The sequence below is a fragment of the Sebastes umbrosus genome, chromosome 18 (assembly GCF_015220745.1).
Source record: "Sebastes umbrosus isolate fSebUmb1 chromosome 18, fSebUmb1.pri, whole genome shotgun sequence".
NCBI classification, from domain to species: Eukaryota; Metazoa; Chordata; class Actinopteri; order Perciformes; family Sebastidae; genus Sebastes; species Sebastes umbrosus.
Window position 1 is genome coordinate 2837505 of NC_051286.1, and position 24874 is coordinate 2862378.

Genomic DNA, 24874 nt, shown 5'->3' on the forward strand with positions numbered 1-24874 from the left:
CCCTCCATCCTCCACCCGTCCAGGCCTCCCTTCGCTCGTTCCCCAGCCTACCTCAACCAGTCCTGGCCCGGGGGTCGACCTGCCCTCTCTCCTACCCTTCACCTCTCTCACCCTTCTCCTCATCCTCACCACCCTCCTCACCACTCCCAGCAGAGAACCAATGCTCAGGCCCAACCCACCATGCAGACCCCCCCTGAGCATTATGGGTAGGTTTGGTACCAGAGCCTGACAGATACAGAAACATTACGTTTCAATAAAGCCCTGTTTTATTTCCCCCAAGTGGTTGGTACCTCGGGTTTGTACCATGGCGTATTAGAGCCACTGTAGGTTAAAATAAATAAATAAGTTCCCGGGGGAGGAGGGTAATACTCTGAGAAAGAAACTCTGAATTTAAAAGATTAAACACAAATTTACGCGAAGAAAAACTTGGATATTCTCTGAGATTAAAGTGGTAAATTTATGAGAAAATAATCCCAAATACACAAGAAAAAAAATGTAATATTCTCTGAGATTATATCTCAAATTTCTGAGAAAAAAAAAGAATATTTTCTGAGATCAAAGTCGCAAATTTATAAGGAACCACATGGCTTCACTTTGCAATGTTGGATCAACCTCATTGCACCACAGACGTCGCCTACAGTGGATGACATCATCATATTACACTTTGAATCAGATTTATCAATGAGGAAATCCTGTTGACTTTTGCCCAGAATCACCAGATGATCATCAGCATCGGCGTACTCAAAAAAATGTTCTCGTAAATTTCTGACTTTATAATCTCAGAAACTTTTCAAGTTTTTTCTTGTAAAGTTATGACTTTATAATCTCAGAGAATATTTAAGTTTTTTTCTCTCTTAAATTTATGACCTTATTATCTCAGAAAATGTTCAAGTTTTTTCTCATAAATGTATTACTTTAATTTCTCTTTTTTTTTTTTTTTCTGAATATTACCCCTCCCCTCTCCCGGCTCCGTAATTATTTTATTTTTTTCACTTACAATGACCCTGATACGCTGTCGTAAGTTTGAACTCACGGTTCAGTACATTTTCAGAATAGCAAAGAAAACTAACAAAATGAATATACGTACCGATGAAAGACTCGATTATTAACAACTATTAGACATGTCTGATTTATTGTCACAGTGAAAAAGAGAGCTGATGAAGCTGTGTGATGAGTATCTGTCAGGCTCTGTTGCTCACAGAGAGGTTATGGGATGTTTTACTAACCGGACCACTTCCTGTACTCTGACGGGTCCTGCATGGCTTCAGACGGGCTGCTGATGATGATGATGATGATGATGATGATGATGATGATGATGATGATGATGATGATGATGATGTGTCCTCTTCTTCAGGAAATAAAACTAACTTTATATCTCCAGTTGGATATACAGTATATTACGAGTGCATCAAACATCTGGAACATGCCACAGAATAGACCCGTGGCGCAACTGTTTATTTGCATGTAGAGCGCGGAAGTGAGATCAGCAGACACATGTTAATACCAGGTGTGAACAGGGTCTTTGTCTCCACTAACTGCACGAGTCCTGGAGCCGGATGCTTTATTCCTCTTCTTCTTCTTCCTCAACATGCGACCTCCTGCATGAAAGCTGCCAAGATAACTGCTCGTGATCAAATTCAAACCCCTTTTTCTCTCTGTGGTGTCCAGGCAGGGCAGCTACCTGGGTATGGCACCGATGGGAGGGATGGGTCCTGGAGGTCCTGGAGGTCCTGGAGGAGGTCCCTACAGCCAGCAAGTAGGCAGCAACTCTGGGAGGATGACACCGCAGGGACCCCACTACAACGTCCCCTCCTCCGGTAGGACCGTAGATCCAGATGCCTGTCAGTTAAAGGGCGGATCTATTATTATTTTATTTATTTTTGTTAGGTTTTTATATCATCCTGTATCTTCCCAGTGGTGTTCTTTATGTATTCAAATCCAAACATTCACACTTTATTCAAAGTATGTTTTATGGTCAAAATGCTATTTTCCCTTCAAGCCCTTCTACAACCTTTTTCCCCACATGGTGACCTGACGTAGGTTTCTGCATGATGACGCTGCTACATGTACAGTATATATAAACATCCTTATAGTCAGCGTATTAATACAGTAGCTCAGGTGGTGGTCGGCGTGCTCCCAGTTTGGAGAAGCAGACAGGAGTACCGTCAGGAAGCTAAGCAACGTACTGTTGTGTGGACGCCACGTTAGTTCAGATCAGAAAGTCACACGATAACATGGACAAAGTAACCGATTTTTGCAGCGGTAGACCAGCAACTCTGTTCTGAGAGGTAAAATGACTGTTTTTGTGAATGGAGTATGGTGGCTTTGAAGAGAGCGATATAACGGCTTCAGTTCCCCGTCAGAAATGGCTGTCCGATGGCGAGGTAAAGCGGGGAAAATATTCTAAATATAGCGTACACTTAAACTGATAATCTAAAATCCGTTTTTCTGCTGCTCCCGTCTACAGTTGCTTTACCTCGCCATCAGACAGCCCTTTCTGCCAGGCAGTTAAATCGCTCTCTTCAAAGCCACAAGACTCCATTCACAAAAACAGTCATTTTACTTCTCGGACGTTAACGTTGACTCAGCTAGTGCTAGCGTTCACATTATTCATAACCTTATTGATTAGCTTACTGTGCTAACCTACTTCACTGCTTTCTGCTAACGGCTGAGTGGACGTTTCCATTTGAAATAAACAACGCAGATGGAGTAGTCCTTTAAGGTGACTTGACCTTCTGTCTCATAATTTATCCTCCAGGCCCCGTGATGATGTCATTAGACGGGATGGCCGTTCATCCAGATGCCAAGCAGCGGGGGGTGGAGCTCAGCAAAGAGGGCGTCTGCCCTGCCGCCGAACCACCCAAACCCAAGGTGGGTCCTGTGGCTTTGTTAACCAATCACAGTGGCTGTTCTGCTCTGCTCTCTAACAGACGCACGAGTGCTGAGCTTCATGCATCTTAACAGCACCGATGCAGGTTTTTTAATGGCAGCGAGTATTTTGTTCAACAGAATAAATTATTAAAATCCTCCTCTGACATTTTAGATCATTAGAAATATCCTTTTATGTAGAATCAGATCAGAATCCATCAAGTTCAAGCTATTTATTTATTGTCGTTAGATCTCAGGCTCCTTCCAACAACGCTCATTAAATACCAATAAAAAGAAAATCACAAAAAAATTAGAATCTGAGACATAAAATAGCGCAGAAGTTAAAATATAGGGCAAGATAATATATATATTTAAGAGTTGCAACGATTAGTAATCACAAATTTGTGTCTTTAATCTCAGAATATTTAAGTTTTTTCTCGTAAATTTGTGGGTTTTGTTCTTATAAATTTAACACTTTAATCTTAGAATATTCAAGGTTTTTTTCTCATTAATTTACCGCTTTTATATCAGAGAATATTTAAGTTTTTTTTCTTGTAAATTTGTGACTTTAATTTCAGAGAATATTCAAGTTTTTTTTCTTGTACATTTTTGTTATTTTTCTCGTAAATTTACTACTTTTATCTCAGAGAATATTTAAGTTTTTTCTTGTAAATTCGTGACTTTAATTTTATAGAATATTCAAGTTTTTTCTTGTGAATTTGGGTTTAATATTGTAAATTCTGAGTTTTTTCTCAGAAAATTACCCGCCTCAGTAATTTATTTATTTAATCTTAATTTAATTTTTAATCTACAGTGGTTCTAATACGCCAAATTTATGACTTTAATCTCAGAGAATATTCAAGTTTTTTCCCGTAAATTTGTGTTTTTCTTTCTTGTAAATTTATCACTTTAATCTCAGAGAATATTCAAGTTTTTTCTCTGAAATTTACCACTTTAATCTCATAAGAGTTTTTTCTCAGCATATTACCCCGGTCCCCCGGCTCCATAAAGTATTATTTTTTTACCTACAGTGGCCCTAATACGCCGTCGTCCTCCCACCTGCGCTGCCTTTCGTAGAGTTTTCTCTCCAGCAGACAGGAAGTCGTCCTCCACATTCTCCCAGACTTTAACAACCAGAAAACAGCATCTGTCAGACTTTGTAGAAGGAAACTGTAATTCAGATTGACGTGTCAACTTTTTCAGTGCAGTCTGTTTGTTCCAACCGGGAGATGTTTCACAAAGGAAATAACTCCCCGGTGCTTTTTGTTGTCGTATCTCCCTAGTTGGCACTCGACAGTAGTTCGGTTTGTTTCCAGCAGCTCGGTGTTCATTACACCTGTCGTCATTATTTCTTCTGGCTGGTTTCTGGAAGAGTTACAGAAATAACCAGTTCCCTGCCAACATGAGCCAGAGTTCTGTTTAGATTCAGCTCGTTTTATGTCGCTTGTTTAGTTCGCTCTCAGCTCAGCAGCTGGAGAGGTTTGAAAGCTCTGACTTCTTCCTTCCCCGCTGCTCTCTTTTCACTCCCCTCTCCTCCTCATTACCCGGTAGTGAGGAGTCGGCCTTGATCACAGATCTGTGTCGGGAGTTACGTGAGACGACTCGTCTTTGTTCGCTCGGCTGCTTTGTGTCTGCAGTTTGTCGAGGACTTTACAGCAGCACGTCTTTCACGCCTGTGTTGCTGCTAATTTTTGGCACTTTTTTTGTTTTGTGCTGAAGCAGTTTGCTCACAGTTTGACACTCCGAAGGTTTGGTGTTTTTTTTTTATTTTCCATGTCAGCTGTCAGAGAGACTTCAGAATAGATGAGAGACAACGGGGAGGAAACTTTAAAGTCGAGAAGCTCAGTTGGTTGTTAAAATTCTCCCAGATAACTACACAGTTGTTTGGAGAATAACTCAAAATAATAGAAACCTGGCCGGTAGACTGAGTTAGAGTCTAGAGGAGGAAACCTGACTGAGTTGTGGTTTTGAATATTCGGTAGAATTTGGTTTTAATCAGGATTACGGATTTTTTTCCTGTTAAAGGTTTTGTTTTGGGAGGTTTTCCACATCTGAATTGAGGGTTATCTTAACAGAGGGGTATCTCGTTGCTTCCTGTCCGCATTAACGCCTCGTTTCCACAGGTTGTTTTTGTGTCCGTAAATCAGTATAGTATATAGATTACGACCACTAGTGTTCAACGCAAGGACATTTCTTTATGGATAAAAGCACAACCGCAGATATGGGAGAGAATTTACTGCATAGATATAGAACAGTGTTTTTATATCTATGAGTTACTATCTGTTTTTGATGTTTGATGAGTCACATTTATAAAAAAAATTCGAAGTGATGGCATATTTAGCCAACCTTGGTAGCATGCTAGCTGTGTAGCATAGAGTGCATATAGCGGTTCATAAGTATTTTAACAAAATAGTTCACATAACTGCTAAATAAGCCGTCAAACTTTTCACTTTGAAATTTTTTATTAATAGAGATGTATTATATTCATAAATCAGTTTATTAATTCGCTAATTGCTTCCTGTTGCACACAGTGCATACAGTTCATAATCTGCCACAAAGTAGGGCTTTCAATCGATTAAAATAGTTAAACGCACATTTTTTATCTGTTCAAAATGTACCTTAAAGGGAGATTTGTCAAGTATTTAATCCTCTTATCAACATGGGAGTGGACAAATATGCTGCTTTGTGCAAATTGTATGTATATATTTATTATTGTAAATCAATTAACAACACAAAACAATGACAGATATTGATCCAGAAACCCTCACAGGTACTGCATTTAGCATAAAACAATATGCTCACATCATAACACGGCAAACTGCAGCCCAACAGGCAACAACAGAGTGTTATTTAACCTCCCTCACGACAAGCTAGAATGACATAGTTGGTACTGATGGATTCATCAGGTTTTCTAGTTTCATATGATGCCAGTATCTTCACTCTAGCTTTAAAACTGAGCCCGCTACAACCTAAAAATCAAAAGTTGCGTTTATGCGTGAAAGAAATTAGTGGTGTTAAAACAAATTTGCGTTAACGCGTTATTATGGCGTTACCTTTTACAGCCCTACGAAATAAAAAAAACAGGAGGAGGAGTTTCGCAAACACATCAGAGATCACTTAGGTTCCCATAGGAACGAATGAACTTTCCTGCTGACTCGCATAACTACGTGGAAACGAGGCGTAACCCGACTGACCAACCCGCTCATAGCTGCTAAATGCCAACGCTAACTGCTTGTCGGCTCTGTGAATGAAAACAAAGCTCTTATTTTTTTATTTTGAAGTACTACTACTTCCTGTCGTCCCCTCACCACATGGCTCTGTTGTGTGTTTTGTGTCTCAGTGTTTGTCCCAGCCCCTCACCCCGTCCCCCATGTCCCCCAGCTCAGCTAGTCTGTCCTCCTATCACGGGGAGGACAGTGATAGCATTAGCAGCTCCGCCTGGTCCAAGACGTCAACCAGCCCCGTAAGTGTCGCAAAGCACAAGCTTCTCTGTGTTATTGTGTATTTTGTTTTTATTTTAGGGTTCTACGGTGCGTAAATGTCAAATCTGTTTATGATGAATGATGTTGACTCTGAAGGTTCGTCACCGTAGAGCCCTACTTCCTGCTGCTGGTGTGTGAAAACCTCGTAACTCATACTGGCTTTAAGGTTTTACTCTCCTAAACCCAGCGAGCTCTGCTGTATAACATCAGGTGACATCAATGGTTCCTCTATTTTTACTAGAGATGTTCCGATACCATTTTTCCCTTCTCGATACCAATTGTGATACCTGAACTTGCGGTATTGGCCGTTACCGAGTACCGATCCGATACCAATAGTGATAACAAATAAATATAGTTATTATTTTATTATTATATTATTATTATTATTATTATTATTATTATTATTATAACTGTTATTACTATATTATTATTACTTTTATTATCATTGCTATTATTATTACTATTATTATTGCTATTATTATTATTTATTTATTATTATTATCACTATTATTATTATTGTAACTATTATTGTTGTTATTATTATTACTATTATAATTATTATTGCTATTATTATTATTATTATTATTATTATTATTACTCTCATATTATTATTATTATTATAACTGTTATATTATTATTATTATTATTATTATTATTGCTATTATTATTGCTATTGTTATTATTATTATTATTATTATTATTTAATAGCTGTATACTACTGACCATGTATGGATGTGATATAATTACTATCTTTGTTAAAACAAATAACAAAGAAGAAGAATTGATTTCCGGTTACACAAGTTGATTTTTTTCCAGGTTGATAAATGATGGTATCGGATCGGTGCGTAGGCTGGCGTACTCGACGATACCCGATACCGAATTTTGGGCAGTATCGGACGCATTTCCGATACTGGTATCGGTATCGGAACAACTCAATTTTCTACAAAATGTGGCTCTTTGGAGATGCAAGGTTTTCATTGGACAAAGCAGCATTGTGCGTTTATCTGTATTACTATTTTTTTTAAGTAGGGTTGGGCGATTGGACGAATATATCGGCTGAGTGCATCGCCGGTTGTTTTGTTTTTTTTGAGCAGATTTATGTGATTTTATTTTGCTAATTTAAAGGTCCGCCTCTAAAGAATGAGTAAGAGCTCACACACCTGCGAGAATATGGAATGTTTTAACATATCGCCCAACCCTATAGTGAAGTCAAAAAGATGCTTTTTTTTTTATTGTAAATGTTTTCGTATGGTAATCTGATATTCTACAGGTTTACTGAGACTTTCTCATTTAAAAAAAGGTTTAAAATTCCTTTATTTAAAAACCTTCAATGTTTCGATTTCAGTCATCAGCATCGTGAAAGGTTAACAAAACATATAACTTTATCATAAAAGACTTTAATACTTCGCCTTCAGTCCATCTGTAACTTCTTCGTATTTGTGTGATATCATACGATCTGCGCACCGAGCTCTGATTGGTCAGTAGGCGGTGCTTTTATACGAGTTGATCTCTTATCTGGAACATAACCTGCTCTGCATCAGTTACCATGGTGATCTACCCCAGTAAGAGGTGAACCACCGTCGTAGGACTGAAAACCCCGAAGGGTTAAACCCTGAAGTAACCGCTTCCCCCAAATCCTGCCTCGTAGTCCAGGCCTCAGATTTAGTCTGTTTTGATGAGAAAGTCTCGTAGTGTGAGCTGTGACTGTGTCGGCGGCCACGTCTCTAACAATCCTCTGGTTGTGTTTTTAGTGTCACAGTGCTGCCCAACCTCCTCACTCATCTGTAGACGCAGAATTTAAACCAGTTTCACACTACTTCCACATATTGATTGCCTTTAAAGGACCTCTGATCAATATCATTTTAGTGATGAAACCATAGAAATGGAATAGAAGTAGAACGGACATTGAATGGTTTCCCGTTGTCATTTGACGAGTACAAAAGAAAACGGCTTGTTGTTAGTTGTTAGCTTGCAGGTTGCTTGTCCTTCACTGGAGCAGCGCTCCGACCATCCTGCAACGTTGATTTGAATGGGAATGTCCGTTCTACTCCTAAATCTATTTCTATGGTTGAACCTCTAAATCCACAACTGGAACAACAACAAACAAGGTTTGTTCTGAATTTGTGGATGAAACAGAAACCAGAGGTATCATTGTTATTATACAATAATGTGCAGTTTAGAGTAACTAAAGGAAACGTGATGAGTCTTCTGATTGTCAGTCGTCTCAGCGTGTAGCGCTCTATGTATTTATCTAAAATGAGAAAGGTTGGGTAATACTGTTGTCTTGTGTCATTGTGATGTATCTGTTGTGTAGGACTGCCCAATAGTGACTCCTTTATTGTAAAAGCTGCAGTTTGACAATTGCAATTTTTCAGCCACTTTGAACCAACAGATTTATCACAGACTTAAAAATATAAACCATGTTTTAATTTAACTTTTTCTCTTTTAAGGAGCACTAAGCGTTTTCCCCTGAAAGTTCTTCCAACTGTAGTTCTCTAGTGTGACACTGTGCTGATACCAAATTACTGATTAATATGGATAGTTAATAACTGTATTATCTTGGTTTCTTACCTGTCCAACACAACATGTTTTCCATTTTGGAAATGCTACATTATGTTGAATAAATCACCTTTTTTTTATAATAAGAAAGTTGCCATTTATACTTGTAATAAGTTTTTGTAAAGTCATTTCAGATGTTGTCGGCTGACCTGTGTAACATTAATGTTTTATTTTATAGTGATAGTTATATATTCCGGTGAAACCCAGTAAACCTGATCTCATCCATGCTACATGTTTCACCACGTTCTTCCACATATTTTTTAAAAAGTCAGACATTAGTGACACAGTAGAAGTGAATGAAGCCCTTAAAGTCTTTCTGTTTTTGCTTTACAAATTGTTTTAAAGTGCACTTTATTTGAAAAATACTGTGACTAATATGGTGGAAAATATCCGTCCGCCACCGGCTTTAAATGAGATTCTGATGGATTTAATTTGTTTGTTTGATTTCGTTGCCCTCTGAAAGTCTTTAATCCACGTTGGCGGTGATGACGGGTTGATCTTTGGTCGTATTGTGCAGTTCCCTCTCTGCTCTGTGAACTCGAAGCTGACGATGTGGTCTCCGTTTCTCGGTCTCTCCAGAAGCCCAGCGCGGCCACCATGACCAACGAGAAGATCACCCTGCTGTACGAGATGGGCTCTGAGCCGGAGAGGAGGCCGTGGGTGGACCGCTTCCTGTCCTTCATGGAGGAGAGGGGGACGTCCGTCCCGAACCTGCCCGCCGTCGGAAAGAAACCTCTGGACCTCTGCAGACTCTACATGGCTGTGAGAGAGATCGGAGGCCTGGCCATGGTGAGACATCAGCTGTTAGTCTTTTCATGAATATGTTCATTCGTTTTTAGCCACATCTTAGTCATCCAGTCCTCCTCCTCCTCTTCGTCCTCCTCAGGTGAGCAAGAACAAGAAGTGGCGGTCGTTGTCGACCCAGTTGAACGTGGGGACGTCCAGCAGCGCGGCCAGCTCTCTGAAGAAGCAGTACATCCAGTACTTGTTCGCCTACGAGTGTAAGGTGGAGCGAGGAGAGGAGCCTCCACCCGAGGCCCTGGGGCTCGCCGGAGACGCCAAGAAACCTCCGTCCCTCCAGGCCAAGATCCAGCCCCCCTCCCCAGGTGAGGAATCACCTGTTCTCTTGTAGACTTGTTTGTGTTTATTGCGTGACTCCGAACTAACCCTGCAGCTGTGATCTCTGGTGGTCTCCGGGAAGCTGTTGGACCCCACAAGTACTAAAATAATCTCGGTCCACCTCCTTTTTTTCTGCGGTGTGACGCTACATGATGACACGTAACCCTTGTTCTCAGCAGGTTTTCTGTCTGGTCTGTATCTCTGCAGCCAACTCGGGCTCCCTGCAGGGCCCCAACACCCCTCAGTCCAGCAGCAGCTCCCTGACCGAGGCCCCCGGAGACCTGAAGCCCCCGACCCCAGCCTCCACCCCGCACGGCCAGATGGGCCCCCAGCCTGGAAACAGGTAAGGGAAGAGGCTCAAATCCTGAATTCAGCTCAACAACACACATCTGTGGAGATCATCCAGCCATTTTATCAGCTTTTGTTGTATTGAAAATGCAAGATATATTGTTCAATATGTTTTTTTACTGCACTATTTGGTGTATTTGTCCTTCTGTCTCAGCACGGCCGGATCGGACCAAAAGATACCCGACATCGACCGCTGCAAAATGTTCTTTTCGTCAAATGGTCAATGTGTTATAATGTTATCTGGCTTTCTCTTTCATTTCCTCAAAAACTGTGAAAAGGTTGTTTCAAACACTTGAAGGAAACTTTTACTTTTTTTAAAAACTCTACTTCTTTTAGCAACCAGAGGAGTCGCCCCCTGCTGGCTATTAGAAAGAATTTAGGTTTCAGGTGCTTCAGCATTGGCTTCACTTCTCAGACCCGGAGGTTGCCGCTTGGTTAAAGTCTTAATGTTTTAAATGTCAGTCCTCACCTGCTGCTGTGGTTTGCCTCTCAGGAACATGACAGGAGTAAACGTCCTGGACCCGTTCTCTGAATGCAGCGATCCAGCCTTCCACAGCAAGCGAGGCCCCGGACCCGGAGGCGCCCCCTACCAGCAGGGAGGAGGCCCGACGGACCCCTCAATGAGGATGCAGTACGATGCCAACAAAGACCCGTACGGAGGAGCGAGGAAAGGTGAGGAGGGAAAAGAAAAAACACTGCTGAAAACGTCAGTTTCATGTTGACTCCATGACATTTAACCAGTAACACTCTTTAGTTTTCTCCCCTGCAGTCATTTAAAGAAATCTGAAATCAGAAAACCAGCAGCTTTCTGGCTCTGACCAGTATAGAACAGGACCAGTTAATCAGGCCTTTAGTTGCAGTCACTGTGCTCTGCTGCCCTCTGGTGGTAAATACTCAAACTGTTTCTCATTACTGGGCTGTTGCATCCACATTACATCACCACTGAGCACTTTCAAAATCCTCAGTTTCTAGATTTTCTTCCTTCCAGGCAAATTAAAAGTAAATCAAACAATGAGTTTTTTTCTGATTTATTTAAGTGATGATGTGTCTTCACCCGTCCCTCTTCAGGTCCGGGGCCCGGCGAGGCCTTTGGTCCCGGTCAGATGCCCAGCGGTGCCATGCAGGACATGTACCCTCGCGGCGGGCCGCCCTCTGGGCCCCCAACGGGGATGGGCCCCAGACCCCAGTACCCCTACGGCCCCAGCTACGAGCGGAGGTGAGGCTCTGGGTTTGAGGAGTTCTGCTTGCATCACTTAAAGCCGAGTTTGTCAGCTGGTTAATAGATAAAATGATAATGGACTGGTGCAAAAAGTGTAAATAGTTTAATTCGGCTAGATATGATTTTTTTCTTTACTACCTGGGGTAATTATATCAATTACTTGCTTGTGCTGCACAGGACTTAACTTATATTATATACACATCTTTATTTAGTAAGTGATTAAAAGTTCCTGATTGTTTATGTCTCTCTGTGCCGCAGGCCGGAGCATGCGATGGGGCCGGAGGGAGTTATGGCGACCCCCGGAGGTCAGAACAGCATGGGTCCATCTGGAAACGAGGCCGGCATGTACCCGGCCAACAGATACCCCCACCAGAGGTGAGAGGGGTGTTTTTTATATATATATATATATACACACGTTAGATGGAGCTTTACATTTAGTTTGTACGTACTGAGTGAATAAATTCTACTCCCACTCCTCAGACATGACGGCTACGGGCAGCAGTATCCTCACAGCATGGCCTACACTTCCCATCAGCCCCTGTACCCTCAGCAGCAGCAGCAGCAGCAGCAGCAGCAGCAGCAGGTGAGCTCTCTGATGCAGAAAGAACTTCACAGCAGATGAATAATGAGGCAGTCAGAGGTCAAAGGTCACAGCACCACGATGAGAGATCCAAAAACAATAAATATATCATAATATATATTATATTTCAAATATAAATAAATTATAATCCTGTTGTGAATTTATTCTTTTTTATTATATACTCTATATTATTATATAATATATGAAACAAATATATATTAGATTTAAAATATAAATTAATTCTTATTGTGTTCTGAATTTATTCTTTTTTTTATTATATAAATATAAATATATTATATAAAATAAATATATATTATATTTTAAATATAAATTAATTCTGATCGTGTTCTGAATTTATTCTTTTTTATATATTAATATATTATTATATATTATATAAAATAAATATATATTATATTTAAAATCTAAATAAATTCTGGTCCTCTGGTGTGTCTGCAGGGTTACAAGCGAGCGATGGAGGGTATTTATCCCCCTGCGAAGCGTCACGAAGGCGAGGCGTTCCCCGTGCAGCAATTCGGCTCTCAGCAGCCCGACGTGTTCGGCCCCTACGCTGGAGGAGGTGGGGGGGGCTACATGAGTCCCGAGCGGCGGCCGGTGCAGGGCCAGTACCCGTATCCTTACGCCCGGGACCGACAGGGGGCCCCGCAGCACGGCATGATGGGCTCAGGGCCACCGGCGGCGTCCGGAGGCCCCGGGGAGGGGCCGCAGCCCAACATGTGGCCCCTCAGGACAGACATGGGCTACCCATACAGCCGGCAGGGCCAGGGGCCCCCCTACGCCGGCATGGGCCGAGGAGAGGACCCGGAGGGCAGGGCCCCCCAGGACAGCCAGTGGCCCCCCGGTCATCCAGGCCAACGCCAGCCCCCGTACCCCCCCCACTCCTCCTCCCCCTCCATGCCTCCCCTGCCCTCCAGACAGCCCCCCTCCTCCTTCCAGGCCACGCCCGCCATCCCTAACCACGTGACCCGCTCTCTCAGCCCCTCGTCCTTCCCCCGGCCCCTGGCGGGCTCTCTGTCCCCCAACGGCGCCCCCTACCCGCCCTCCATGAAGAAGCCGGGGGCCCCGCCCACTCAGGGCTTCCCCCCCATCCACAGAGAGCTCAGCTTCCTTCCCGGCTCTGTGGAGGCCACGACCCCCAAACTGAAGCCACGACGCCGGCTCACCTCCAAGGACACGGGTGAGTCAACACACACACACACACACACACTGAGGTTACATCCACGCTAATATGTTTTCATTTTAAACACATAACTTTTACGCCTGGCGTCCACACTACTCCGGCGTTTTCGATCCCCTAAAACGGAGACGTTTGAAAACGCTGCTGACACCGTTTTAGTTTGAAACTCCGGGGCTGCGTTTTAGTCTGGACGGACAGAAACGGAGACCTTTGATCTTTACTGGCTTCACGCTTTCTGTCCGTGGACGACAACATCCGCTAGCCAGACTGACACATCGAGCAGTAAAGCTGCTGTGTAGGATTCATGGCTAAATTACCGCAACGTCCTCATCATCGCAGCATGCAGGTTTTGGTTGCTTAGTAACGGCAGACGCGATAGGAGTGCAACCTCCAAAGCACCGTGGATAAAAGGATGAAAGTGGCATGGGTTGCGTTTTTAGACACGGCATGTGAACGGACCCTAAAGGAACAAATGCTGCTCTAGTAGGACAGGGACTCCCAGAGCTGTACGAGCTACGAGCGCGAAAACAGACAACGAAACTAGAGAGACGTATGTTGACCAAATGTTTTGACCCATAATGTACTAACACTTTGATTTGTAACTGTTCATTTTTTAAGTATGTTTGATGTTTGTGAGAGAGAGAGATGTAGTAACGTCCTAGTAGTATGTAAGTATCTGTGTTGGTAGCTACTGTAAATAAAACCACTTCTTTGTAACTGCGTTCGAGAAATAAAATTAGTTTTTTTTCCCGCTATTTTGGATTGAAAACTCATATTATATTTATAATATTTTATTGTTCAACGCAGGCCATTTCGGTAGAATATGACAACAGAATAGAAATAATTTAGTTCTACCTTTGTTCGGCACTTTGTAGGCCGAGGTTTTACTGGCGTCCAGTAGTCGCTTTCAGTCCAAAAGGTCTGCTGCTGGGTGCCTTCTTATCAATATATGTCCTGTGATACTACGTTGTATTCTCTGTAACTAAGCAACCAACCGCAGAGAAGACAATCTGCTTTCTGTTTACACCGGCACACGCGTACCCAGTGTGCGTGAACGGTCATGTGTTGTGCGTTTTCGGGTGTGTTAGCATGGACGGAGGTGATTTCTGAAACGGCGCTCAGAGAGAGAATTTTTTGCATGGTATTAGTGTGGATGTAGCCTGAAACACACGGACACGTTTAAGACGCTGGTCTGTGATTGAATCGTCCTATCAGGAACCCCGGAGGCGTGGCGGGTGATGATGTCACTGAAGTCCGGCCTGTTAGCAGAGAGCACCTGGGCTCTGGACACCATCAACATCCTGCTCTATGACGACAGCACGGTGGGCTCCTTCAGCCTCACGCAGGTCAGACACACACACACACACACACACACACACACACACACACACACTGATGTTTATTATTTATGCTGTAATAATATATACATTTATAATGAAGCATTAATAAATATAATATATTTATAATGAAGGTTAATCTGTCTTTAACAACAAGGGACTCCTTTTCTATCATTGAGTAAACTCACTAAATGACATATTTTATGTATATTTCATATTATATTCTGTGCATAACAATAACAGTAAAGAACAATTGATAAACTGCACAATTAACCCAAATAGTGAACTGCAGGTAGTTTGTGTAAAACGAGCAATTCGGATGAATTTTGAGCAGATTATTTACTATGAATATTACATCAGAGATGAGTTTTTCTGTTATTTTTAAGAACTTTTAATACAATTCTCTGTCTGTATTATGTATTTTATTTTATTTTCAACAATCATATATACTTAATAGGCTTGTTTTTTAGACAAATTCATTGTGTTCTTCTCCCGGACGTTTGACCATTGTTCTATCAGCTCTTTGGTTGTTTTAACTGACTACTTTTCTCATTTTAAGTTTATCTCTTAATTAATAATCCCAACTTTAAAAATAACATTTAGTTTTCTTCACAGAGATGAATGAAATCCTGAGATAAAGGCCAAACGTATATATTTTTTTAAAAACCAAACGCCGTCGTGTCTGTGTTCATAACGTCACCTGAGCTGTATTCACATACACTGCCATTGCACTGACTGTATCTAGCAAGCCACTCTTCGCTACTGCGGTCTGAACCCAAAATAAACAGATTGTGCTGTGATTTAATATCAATAAACGGATCAAAATGATGCCGAAATAACTACATAATGATGTTGATTTTTAAAAAGTCTGAATTCATGCTTTGTCAGGTCTGTTACCAAGACGACAATCAAACAACTTTTAAAATGCTCGTTTTCTGAATGGAGTTTGGTTCGATAAGTATATGCACTGCTCTCGTCAGTGACGTCAGGAGTCTGTTGTACTTGTTTCAAAATAGAGGCCTGAGTTGAGTCAAATAAAGAGAATTTACGGTAACGTGGCTGCTGTAGAAGTATTGAATTATTTCTGTGTTGCTGATCTCCTGCAGCTGCCGGGTTTCCTGGAGCTCATCGTGGAGTATTACCGCCGCTGCCTCATCCAGATCTTCGGCATCCTGGAGGAGTACGAGGTGGGAGCCAAGGGCCAGAGGACCCTGCTGGGACCCCCGCCCGACCCCCCCGAGGACAAGGAGCAGGAGCAGGATGAGGTGCTGAAGGAGGCGTCATTTAACGGCCAATCAGCCGAGGAGCAGAGGACACCCAGGAGGTCGGCGGAGGAGACGGTGGTGACGACGGAGGGGTTACTCACAGCTGCACCCAACGCCGAGGAGGAGGTGAAAGGTCAAGTCAAAGAGGAGATGAAGGAGGAGCAGGAGCAGGCGGAGCCCCGCCCCCAACAGGCCAGCAAGTATGACAAGCTGCCAATCAGGGTGGAGGAGGAGGGCGAGGAGTGGGAGGAGCTGGAGGAGCGCTGGGCCGAGCTCAGCCGACCCAACGGCTTCATCAGCGGCCTCCTGCACTGGAGGGCCGGAGGAGGAGACGCCACCGCTCACATCCAGACCGGAGACACCGCCGCCCCTACGCAGGGGAGGCGGGGAGGAGGCGAGGGGAAGAGACAGCAGGAGGAGGAAGGAGGCGAGGGGAGGAGACAGCAGGTGGAGGGAGGAGAAAGTGATGGGCAGGAGGAGGTGGAGGAGGCGGAGGGAGGCGAGGAGAAGAACCTGCCAGCCGCTGAGGAGACGCCACCTGAAACACAAGAAGGTATTATTTGATTCTATTAGTTTATTTCCGATCAGATACTTTGATTTAAACCGTTTTATTTTGTTTATAATACTTTGATAATAAATATATAATAAAATAAACATATAGTGAGAGTAGAACTGTGTATTACTGTGTGTGTGTTGTAGTACTGGTGGTACACCACTAGGTGGTCCCTTTCTCACTGATGAGGATTTATTATCATCCCTTTAATGGTATTAAATTCCTCTGCGGTCATAAACGTGATCATAACTCTGTCTCTCCAGGTTCCCTGCCGGAGGTCAAAGGTCAGAGGTCACCGGCGGCTCCGAGTCCCCTCAGCGAGCTGGAGCACGAGCCTCGCTGCTCGGACGAGGCCCCTCTGTCCGCGGCCGAGTCCTGGCAGGACTCTCTGGCCAAACGCTGCGTCTGCGTCTCTAACATCGTGCGCGGCCTCTCCTTCGTCCCCGGCAACGACGCCGACCTGTCGCAGCACCCGGGCCTGGTGCTGATCCTCGGCCGCCTGGTGCTGCTGCACCACCACCACCCGCGCAGGAAACGGACGGCGCCCAGCTACCAGCGGGAGGAGGAGCAGGGGCTGGCCTGCAGCCGTGATGAGTGGTGGTGGGACTGCCTGGCGACGCTGAGGGAGAACACGCTGGTGACGCTGGCCAACATGGCGGGCCAGCTGGACCTGTCGCAGTACCCCGAGAGCATCTGCCTGCCCATCCTGGACGGGCTGCTGCACTGGATGGTGTGCCCGTCCGCCGAGGCGCAGGACCCCTTCCCCTCGGCGGGCGCCCTTTCCTCGCTCACCCCTCAGAGACTCGTCCTCGAGAGTCTGTGCAAGCTGAGCATCCAGGACTGCAACGTGGACCTGCTGCTCGCCACGCCGCCCTTCAGGCGCCAGCAGAAGCTCTACGCCACGCTGTTGCGCCTGGTGGGCGAGAGGAAGAGCCAGGTATGTCGGGAGATGGCGGTGGCGGTCCTGTCCAACCTGGCGCAGGGCGACCCCACGGTGGCGCGCACCATTGCCCTGCAGAGGGGCAGCGTGGGAACTCTGATCGGCTTCCTGGAGGACAGCGTGGCCGTGGCTCAGTACCAGCAGAGCTCACAAGGCGTGCTGCACGCCGCCGCGCCGCCGGAGCCGCCCAGCATCAACATGATGTGCCGCGCCGCCAAGGCGCTGCTGGCTATGGCGAGAGTGGAGGAGAACAAGACGGAGTTCGTTCTGTACGAGAGCCGGCTGCTGGACATCTCGCTGTCGGCCGCGCTCAACTCGTCGGTGGCGGATATCATGTGTGAAGTACTCTTTAAAATCGGCCGCTCGTGACATGAACACCGCCACGGAGCGCGCTCAGTGTGACGAAGTGGCTCCTATTATATTTTTATTTAAAGAACACAAATGTTTTTACATACAAATGAATATATATATATATATATATATATATATATATAGAATATATATATAGCTCCATCGCAACGTGTTTATTTGGGATTTTTAAGTAATTTTAATACAGAAATATTTAATACTTGTATTTTTAATTTTGTATTCTTTTGTCCGTTTGTTGTTTTGTTTTAACCAAAGTGTGACGGTGGAGAGCGCTCGGGTTCTGGCTCTCTTGTGGGCGTTTCTTTCTGTTTTTTGGGGGGGCGGGGTCAGTTATATTTTGGGGGCGGGGTTAGTTATATTTTGGGGGCGGGGTCAGCGGTATTTAAACAGGTGTTGTAGATAAGCCTCTCGTTTCTCACGTGGTCTGACACGGGATGTTCAGTCATGTACTTTGTTTTGGTGCAATAGGTTTGTTTTCTTACTTTAAATGTGAATTATTTGACCATCTTGCAGTTTGACCATCAGTATTTTGCCGAACCGCGACAGTATCAAACGTCACTTTCTGTTTTGTAAGAACTTTTTATGTCCTCCATCAATCAACCTCCCATCATTGCTCCTGTAAATAAGACGATGTACATTTGACTAATAACCACCTGAACGTTTAGTTCCTCTCCTCCAGCAGGTGAAGACTTCTTTGTGTATTTAAGGAAACTCTCCAGGATGTTGTTTGGGGGGCGTTTGATCTGAGAGACTGTATGTACAGGAGGTCGGGGGGGCGGGGCTGTACACGACTTCAGAAACAGTTATAACAAATGTAAAGAGATAAAAAAAAGAAAAAGAGAACGTCTCCTGTTTGATTTGACAGACGTTGTCTCTTCAAGATGTTTATATGTTCCACAACGAGAATAAACGTACATGAACTCTGGTTGAGCACTGTGAACGCAGCTCTGGGTTACGGACGCTTCATTTACAGTTTTAATTTGAGTCATTAATCCAGAAAACAAAAGTAAAAGTCTGCAGGCCATAATGTTCGTTACACATCACGAACAACAAAACAAGAACTAAATATGACATTAAATATATAATTAAATGTAGAAATAAATTATATTAAAAATAAATGCAGCCATCAATGAATTGATAAAATGTGACATAAATTGCTTTCTCCTTTATTTAATGACCTTTGTATTAATTCCCTTATTTATTTACTCTTCTGTTTAATTTTCCGTTATATTTATTCATGTATTTATTTTATTATTTTTTACATTTATTTTTTATTTATTTATTTTTGCTTTTTAAAATGTAGGTTATATTTATTTTTTAATTGCATGTATTTATTTATGCATTTATTTTGGCATTTATTATTTATTTATTTTGCATACATTTTTATTTATATATTTTAGCATTTAATTTTTTAATTTGTTATATTTATTTTTAAATGCATTTATTTATTCATTAATTTTTGCATTTATTATTTATTTATTTTTCATTTATTCAATTTGCATTTATTTTTGCTTTTTTAATTTATGTTATATTTATTTTTAAATGCATTTATTTATTTATTTTGGCATTTTTTATTTATTTATTTTGCATACATTTTTATTTATTTATTTTTGTATTTATTTTTTAATTTGTTGTATTTAGTTTTGAATGCATGTATTTATGCATTTATTTATTCATTTATTTTTGCATTTATTATTTACTTATTTATTTTGCATTCATTTATTTTAGCTTTTTTAAATTAAGTTATATTTATTTTTAGATGCATGTATTTATTGATGTATTTATGCATTTTTTTATTTAGCATAGATTTATTTATTTAGTTTAGCATTTATTTTTTAATGCCTGTATTTATGCATTTATTAATTTATTTTGGCAGGTTCCGTCCTCTGCAGTCCACGAGTGGATGCACGTTGTAATTGTGGAAAAAAGTGGAAAGTCAGAATATTATGAGAATAAAAAAAAATTAGAATTTTGGAGATAGTCAGAATTTTACAAGTAAAATTAATGAGAAAATATAACGTAAAATTTAAAAAAAAATAATAATATATAAGAATATTATAATTATATTTCAAGAACAAATTGTGGTATTAGATTAGCATGTTTTAAACAGTCCAGATGTACCGTCCAGTTAGAAACTAAGATACCAGCTGATTCTGACTTTATTCCCAAAATATAAGTGTTTTATTGTTGGTAAAGTTTTTCTCTTAAAATTATTTCCCTACTTTCATAATATTACACCTTTTTAATCATATATTTTAGAGGAGTTTATCCTCTGTATGGTGGCCTGTTTAAGACGTGTTAGACTGAGAATGTTAAACTTTATTTTGTTAAGATATTGACTTCCAGCCTTCATGATGAAAACGTAAATGTTTGTGTGATTATTTTCTGTCCTTCAGCTCCCATTTGTCGCCGCAGATCTCCAGTTTTATCATCCGTCCGTCATCTTCAACACATCTCCTGGTAAACAAACTGCAACTTCCTACATTTCCCAGAATGCCTTGTTTGATGACACACAGCTCTTTAACGTGCTCATTTAGAGAAAGCACCACTGAGGACAGACGCCAAAATGAAGAGCAGCAATTTATTAAAATATAAAATAATAACTGAACAGCTGATTTGTTCTTTATTTTAGCCGCTGACTCCACCCGCCGTCAGGCTCGGCAGGGTGTCCTGCTGAGAGAAACAAGTGCACCAAAATGACAGGATTGATCATCTTTTCAATGGACTTCTGCTTCTTTTATATTCAATGTCACAACTTCTTTTAAAACCACCAGAGAAAGAAAACATGAAGCTAAAAATTCCTCTTCCTCCCATCTTTACAAATATACACAACTGTCTTCAACCAGGAGGGCTGCTGGGAGCCGGACTGGGAACAAACTGGTCCAGAGGATTCTCCAGTCTCTGCTGAGTCTCTTCAGAACCACGTCAACGGACTCTCCACGTTAGTTTCAGTCTCTTTGTCGACTCGTTTGATTCGTCTTCCAGCTGCAGGAGTCCCAGTCCAGAGTCTCAGTCCAGAAGTTCAGATCCAGCTGCAGGTCACTTTGACTTGAAGACATAGTCCCAGTCCAGAGGTTCAGATCCAGCTGCACGAGGTCACTTTGACGTGAAGACAGAGTCCCAGTCCAGAGGTTCAGATCCAGCTGCAGGAGGTCACTTTGACTTGAAGACAGAGTCCCAGTCCAGAGGTTCAGATCCAGCTGGTCACTTTGACTTGAAGACATAGTCCCAGTCCAGAGGTTCAGATCCAGCTGGTCACTTTTACTTGAAGACAGAGTCCCAGTCCACAGGTTCAGATCCGGCTGCAGCCTCGGCGGTCTTTGGGACGGACGGGAAGATGGACTGCATCTTCTGTCTGAACTCCGATAACTGAAAGAGACGAAGAAGAACGTTAGAGAGGAAACGACAGAGAAACCTGACGGTTGTTCTCTTCAACTGGTGAAGATTTATTTTAGTGATTTTATCTCCAACTGACCAAATTATCTTTTAATTTTGTAGTTTAACTTTTTTTCTGAAGATATCAACATATTTAATATATTACTTTATTTACAAGATTTTAATATTTTATTTTCTAAAAAAAATCTATATTCACTTCATTCATTAAACTTTTTTCTTGAAATATTTCAGGTTTATTCTCAAAATTTCCTCATTCTCAAAAATATATTTTTTTTCTTGAAAAACTATAGTCCAACCCTTTTTCACTCAAAATATAAACTTTATTCTCAAAATTGTAATATTTTAATTTCTAAAAAATCTACATATTTTTACTTTATTCACTAAACTTTTTTCTTGAAATATTTCAGCTTTATTCTCAATGTTACTATTCTTGTTCCTGCAATTATACTTTTTGGTTCTTAAAACATTTTAACTTATACCACAAGATTTTAATATTTAATTTTCTAAAAGAAATCTCTATATTTTCACTTAATTCGTTAAACTTTCTTCTTGAAAATGTACGACTTTTTGTCATTTACATTCTTGAAACATTTCAACTATATTCCATCAATTTAAAAAAAAAAATTCTCTCCAAATATTTCAACTTTATTCACAAAATTTTACAACTATATTTAAACAAATTTACAACTTTATTGTTTTGAATTTTTAAAGGTTTTCCTCAAAGTATTTTCACTTTATTCTCAGAATCCCAACAGTGACCCTGCTGCTGCGTCGGCTGCAGGTGAGTCGTCTATATTCATCTACAGCATTAATACTAAATACATGAATATTTATTTGTTTGTATATAATGTGTAACTGCAGATACGTACGCTGTGAACTCCGAGGACTTTCCACACGGTGACGCTGAGCAGACCGACTCCACACCAGGCGTATAGAGAGCCCCAACCCAGAGCTCTGAGGGCCAGAGACGCTCCGCTCTCTGGGACCGCCGCCGTCGCTGCAACGCCCTGCAGAGGAACCAGTCAGTGAACACAACGTCAGGAACCAGAGTCAGTGAACGCAACGTCAGGAACCAGAGTCAGTGAACGCAACGTCAGGAAACATTATAGTTATTAGTAGTGAAAGTTTAAAGTTTACTTTACCACAGACTTTTGGCCACACAGTGTAATAATATTAATATTAATATTAATATGTGGCTCAGATATTTCATTAAACTGTGAATGAAGCAGCAGTTTGACATGAAACATCTGCTCGTCACATGTCGCTCCACGTTTCATCTGATGTCACATTTCTGAACTTTATCTCGGTCCCTCTGAAGGTTCGACGCAGACGACAAAGACGAGTCTGTGACAGAAATAAACTCCAGGAACAAGCGCTCGATTGTTTCTCCACGCTAACTTTATCTTATGTGCGTCACGTTTAATCAGATCCTGTGAGCGGCCAATCATCACACAGTTCCAGTTAACGGGACGAGTTTGAAGGCCGCGTTGTGAGATGCTGACATTTCATAGAAATCTTCTATTTTCAGGTCGACCGTTGCAGGAATGTGTGGAGACGTTTTCATCACGTCTGTGGAGGGAAACCAGACATGTTTTTAACTTCTAACTTATCACACACATACTATGGAGGCCATAGGAGCGCCATAAAAAAAATAAACCTGTAAAAGAATAAGAAAATAAATCTGGAAATATAAAAGAGAAAAAATAAAAAAAATAGACGTGGAATTATAACGACAAAATATAAAAAATAAGCATTTTCATTTATTTTAACATATTACATTATATATGTACATATATTTATATACATATACATAAATATATATTTTTTAATTTGTATATATTTTTGCATATAAATTACTCTATTTTTTCCTGTATACTTTTAATGTAATTTATTTATTTGTATCCCTTTATTTTTCCTTATTCTTCTCCCTTTAGTTTTTGCTATTCCTTGAAGGGCCGAGCTGTCAATTAACTGGCTTTACTCGTTTATTCTTTCATTAATTCCTCTTTATATTTCCACATTTAGTTTCTTATTCTCTTACAGATTTATTCTTTTTTTAATGGCACACATATGACTATGGAACAATATTCCAACCTTATTTACAAGATTTTAATATTTTATTTTCTAAAAAATCTTTATATTTTTAATTTATTCGCTAAAGTTTTTCCTTTAAATATTTCATACTTATTGTCATAAATTACAATTTTATTTTCTAAATTTTAAGTTTTTGTTCTTCTAAAAAATACAACTTTTTTTTTTAAACAAACTATATTCCAACAATTTTACCGTTGTTTCCCCTCAAAATATTTCATTTATTTTTCTTGCAATTTATATATATATATATAATAAAAAATATAAATTGAGAGGATTAACACCTTCAACTAAAAATTAACCAGCAACTATTTTACTAATTGTTTACGTCACTTTTCAAGAAAGAAAACACCAAAACGTTTCTGCTTACAGTTTCTTGAATGTAGGTGTTTACAGAGTCAAAGACACAAAACAACTTGAGCCCCATGTTTCTTTAAGCCTATATCTTTACATTTTGTCAGATGTTTACCTTACTAAACCAGCCTGGGCTTTTTTTCTTGGCCATCGCCAACGTGGAGCCAAATCCTGCCATCATCCCTACAGACGCCACCGTGGTCAGGAAGGCTGCACCTGCACACAGGAAGTCAGATTTCAGAATTACAATCATACATAAAGGGGGAAAACTACTTTTATTGTCTTAAGCAAAGTAAATAAAATAAGAAAATTAAGTACAACCTACTTAAACCACAGGTGCTTTATTCAGAGCCTCCCAAAACCAGACTCCATTCAATTTTTAGCAATTTAAAGAGGCTCTTTTCCAAAAACACCTGTCTCACTAAACACATGATACTGTTCAAAAATGATTAACACAAGAGCTGCTTGTTGGATAATGCCACGCCGAACTGAAAAGTAGACCTTAATATTCCAGTAAACAGTCAAAATTCATATTTTAGGGCTCATTTGAGATTCTCTATAACCACGAAAACATTAAACCTCACGGATTTTGAATGGAGTCTGGCGGCACGTTCTCTCTGCGTGTCTGTGCAGAAGAATATAACGTATCAAATGGAGCCAACTCGCGTCTAAAGGCCAAACTCAAAAGACTAATAACTCACAGAGGACGGGCTGTTTTGGTTAATTATATTCAGCCGAATTGAAAAGAAGAACTTAAAGTTTAAAGAACAATCTATAAATATAATTTATGTCTTATGCAGGATTCTTAATAACCACGAAAACATAAAAATGTCTGATTTTTAAGTGGAGTCTGGTGTGGACAGGTCGACATTGCTTTGACCTCAGATATAAAAACACTAACTGCAAACAGTTACAGTTAATAGAAGCTAAAGCTAACTGCTCTCTTGCCTTTTAACAGCTGCAGTTTGTTCTCTTCATTTCTTTCTTCTCCTTCATTCAGGGTCATGTTTCCATCAGCTGCTGCAGCCATGTTTGCTTCAGTCCGTCTGCATAAAGTGACCGGATAGAAACAAGAGCTGGTTAGGACCTTAAGAACACCGTGTTTAAAATCAATTATTAACTTATCTGTAGTTCCAATTGTTGTGTTTTTATTTTTTAATTTTTTTTGTTGTTATTCTTTGAGGTATTTATTTATTTTG

At 41.0% G+C, this 24874-nt stretch overlaps 2 protein-coding genes across 11 annotated transcripts in view; one reads left to right on the top strand and one right to left on the bottom strand.

Moving 5' to 3' along the window:
* The window catches only part of arid1b (AT rich interactive domain 1B (SWI1-like)), a 59133-nt gene that overhangs the window by 16421 nt on the left and 17838 nt on the right, over positions 1–24874 (top strand). For 2 of the 7 annotated variants that reach the window (XM_037749886.1, XM_037749889.1), the window contains 15 exons: positions 24–206; positions 1669–1817; positions 2759–2871; positions 6209–6331; positions 9489–9698; positions 9796–10015; positions 10236–10371; positions 10870–11048; positions 11445–11592; positions 11854–11970; positions 12076–12178; positions 12626–13370; positions 14586–14716; positions 15814–16525; positions 16789–18778. In XM_037749886.1, the coding sequence (XP_037605814.1) occupies positions 24–206; positions 1669–1817; positions 2759–2871; positions 6209–6331; positions 9489–9698; positions 9796–10015; positions 10236–10371; positions 10870–11048; positions 11445–11592; positions 11854–11970; positions 12076–12178; positions 12626–13370; positions 14586–14716; positions 15814–16525; positions 16789–17834 (4315 nt within the window). In that variant the 3' untranslated portion in view covers positions 17835–18778. Of the gene's footprint in view, positions 1–23; positions 207–1668; positions 1818–2758; positions 2872–6208; positions 6332–9488; positions 9699–9795; positions 10016–10235; positions 10372–10869; positions 11049–11444; positions 11593–11853; positions 11971–12075; positions 12179–12625; positions 13371–14585; positions 14717–15813; positions 16526–16788; positions 18779–24874 lie in introns of those variants that run through there. The other 5 variants (XM_037749887.1, XM_037749888.1, XM_037749890.1 and 2 more) reach the window with 5 other exon arrangements.
* tmem242 (transmembrane protein 242) lies at positions 20402–24775 on the bottom strand. 4 transcript variants are annotated; one of them, XM_037749946.1, is made up of 5 exons: positions 24624–24775; positions 23791–23891; positions 22100–22237; positions 21094–21203; positions 20402–20934 (listed from the first exon to the last, which is right to left on the bottom strand). In XM_037749946.1, the coding sequence occupies exons 1-4, from the start codon at positions 24703–24705 to the stop codon at positions 21096–21098; spliced, it is 429 nt and encodes a 142-aa protein (XP_037605874.1). In that variant the 5' UTR covers positions 24706–24775; the 3' UTR covers positions 20402–20934; positions 21094–21095. The 4 variants fall into 4 exon arrangements, with proteins under 4 accessions (XP_037605874.1, XP_037605873.1, XP_037605872.1 ...); XM_037749945.1 differs by having other exon boundaries at positions 20402–20991; XM_037749944.1 differs by having other exon boundaries at positions 20402–21037; positions 21083–21203.

Bases quoted from the DNA above. Each gene is read 5' to 3' on its own strand.
- tmem242 (XM_037749946.1), bottom strand. From the start codon at position 24,705: ATGGCTGCAGCAGCTGATGGAAACATGACCCTGAATGAAGGAGAAGAA. The intron at 23,892-24,623 runs GCAAGAGAGCAG...TCCTGTGTGCAG, and splicing joins CAAACTGCAGCTGTTAAAAG to GTGCAGCCTTCCTGACCACG. The intron at 22,238-23,790 runs GTAAACATCTGA...GTTCCTCTGCAG, and splicing joins GCCCAGGCTGGTTTAGTAAG to GGCGTTGCAGCGACGGCGGC.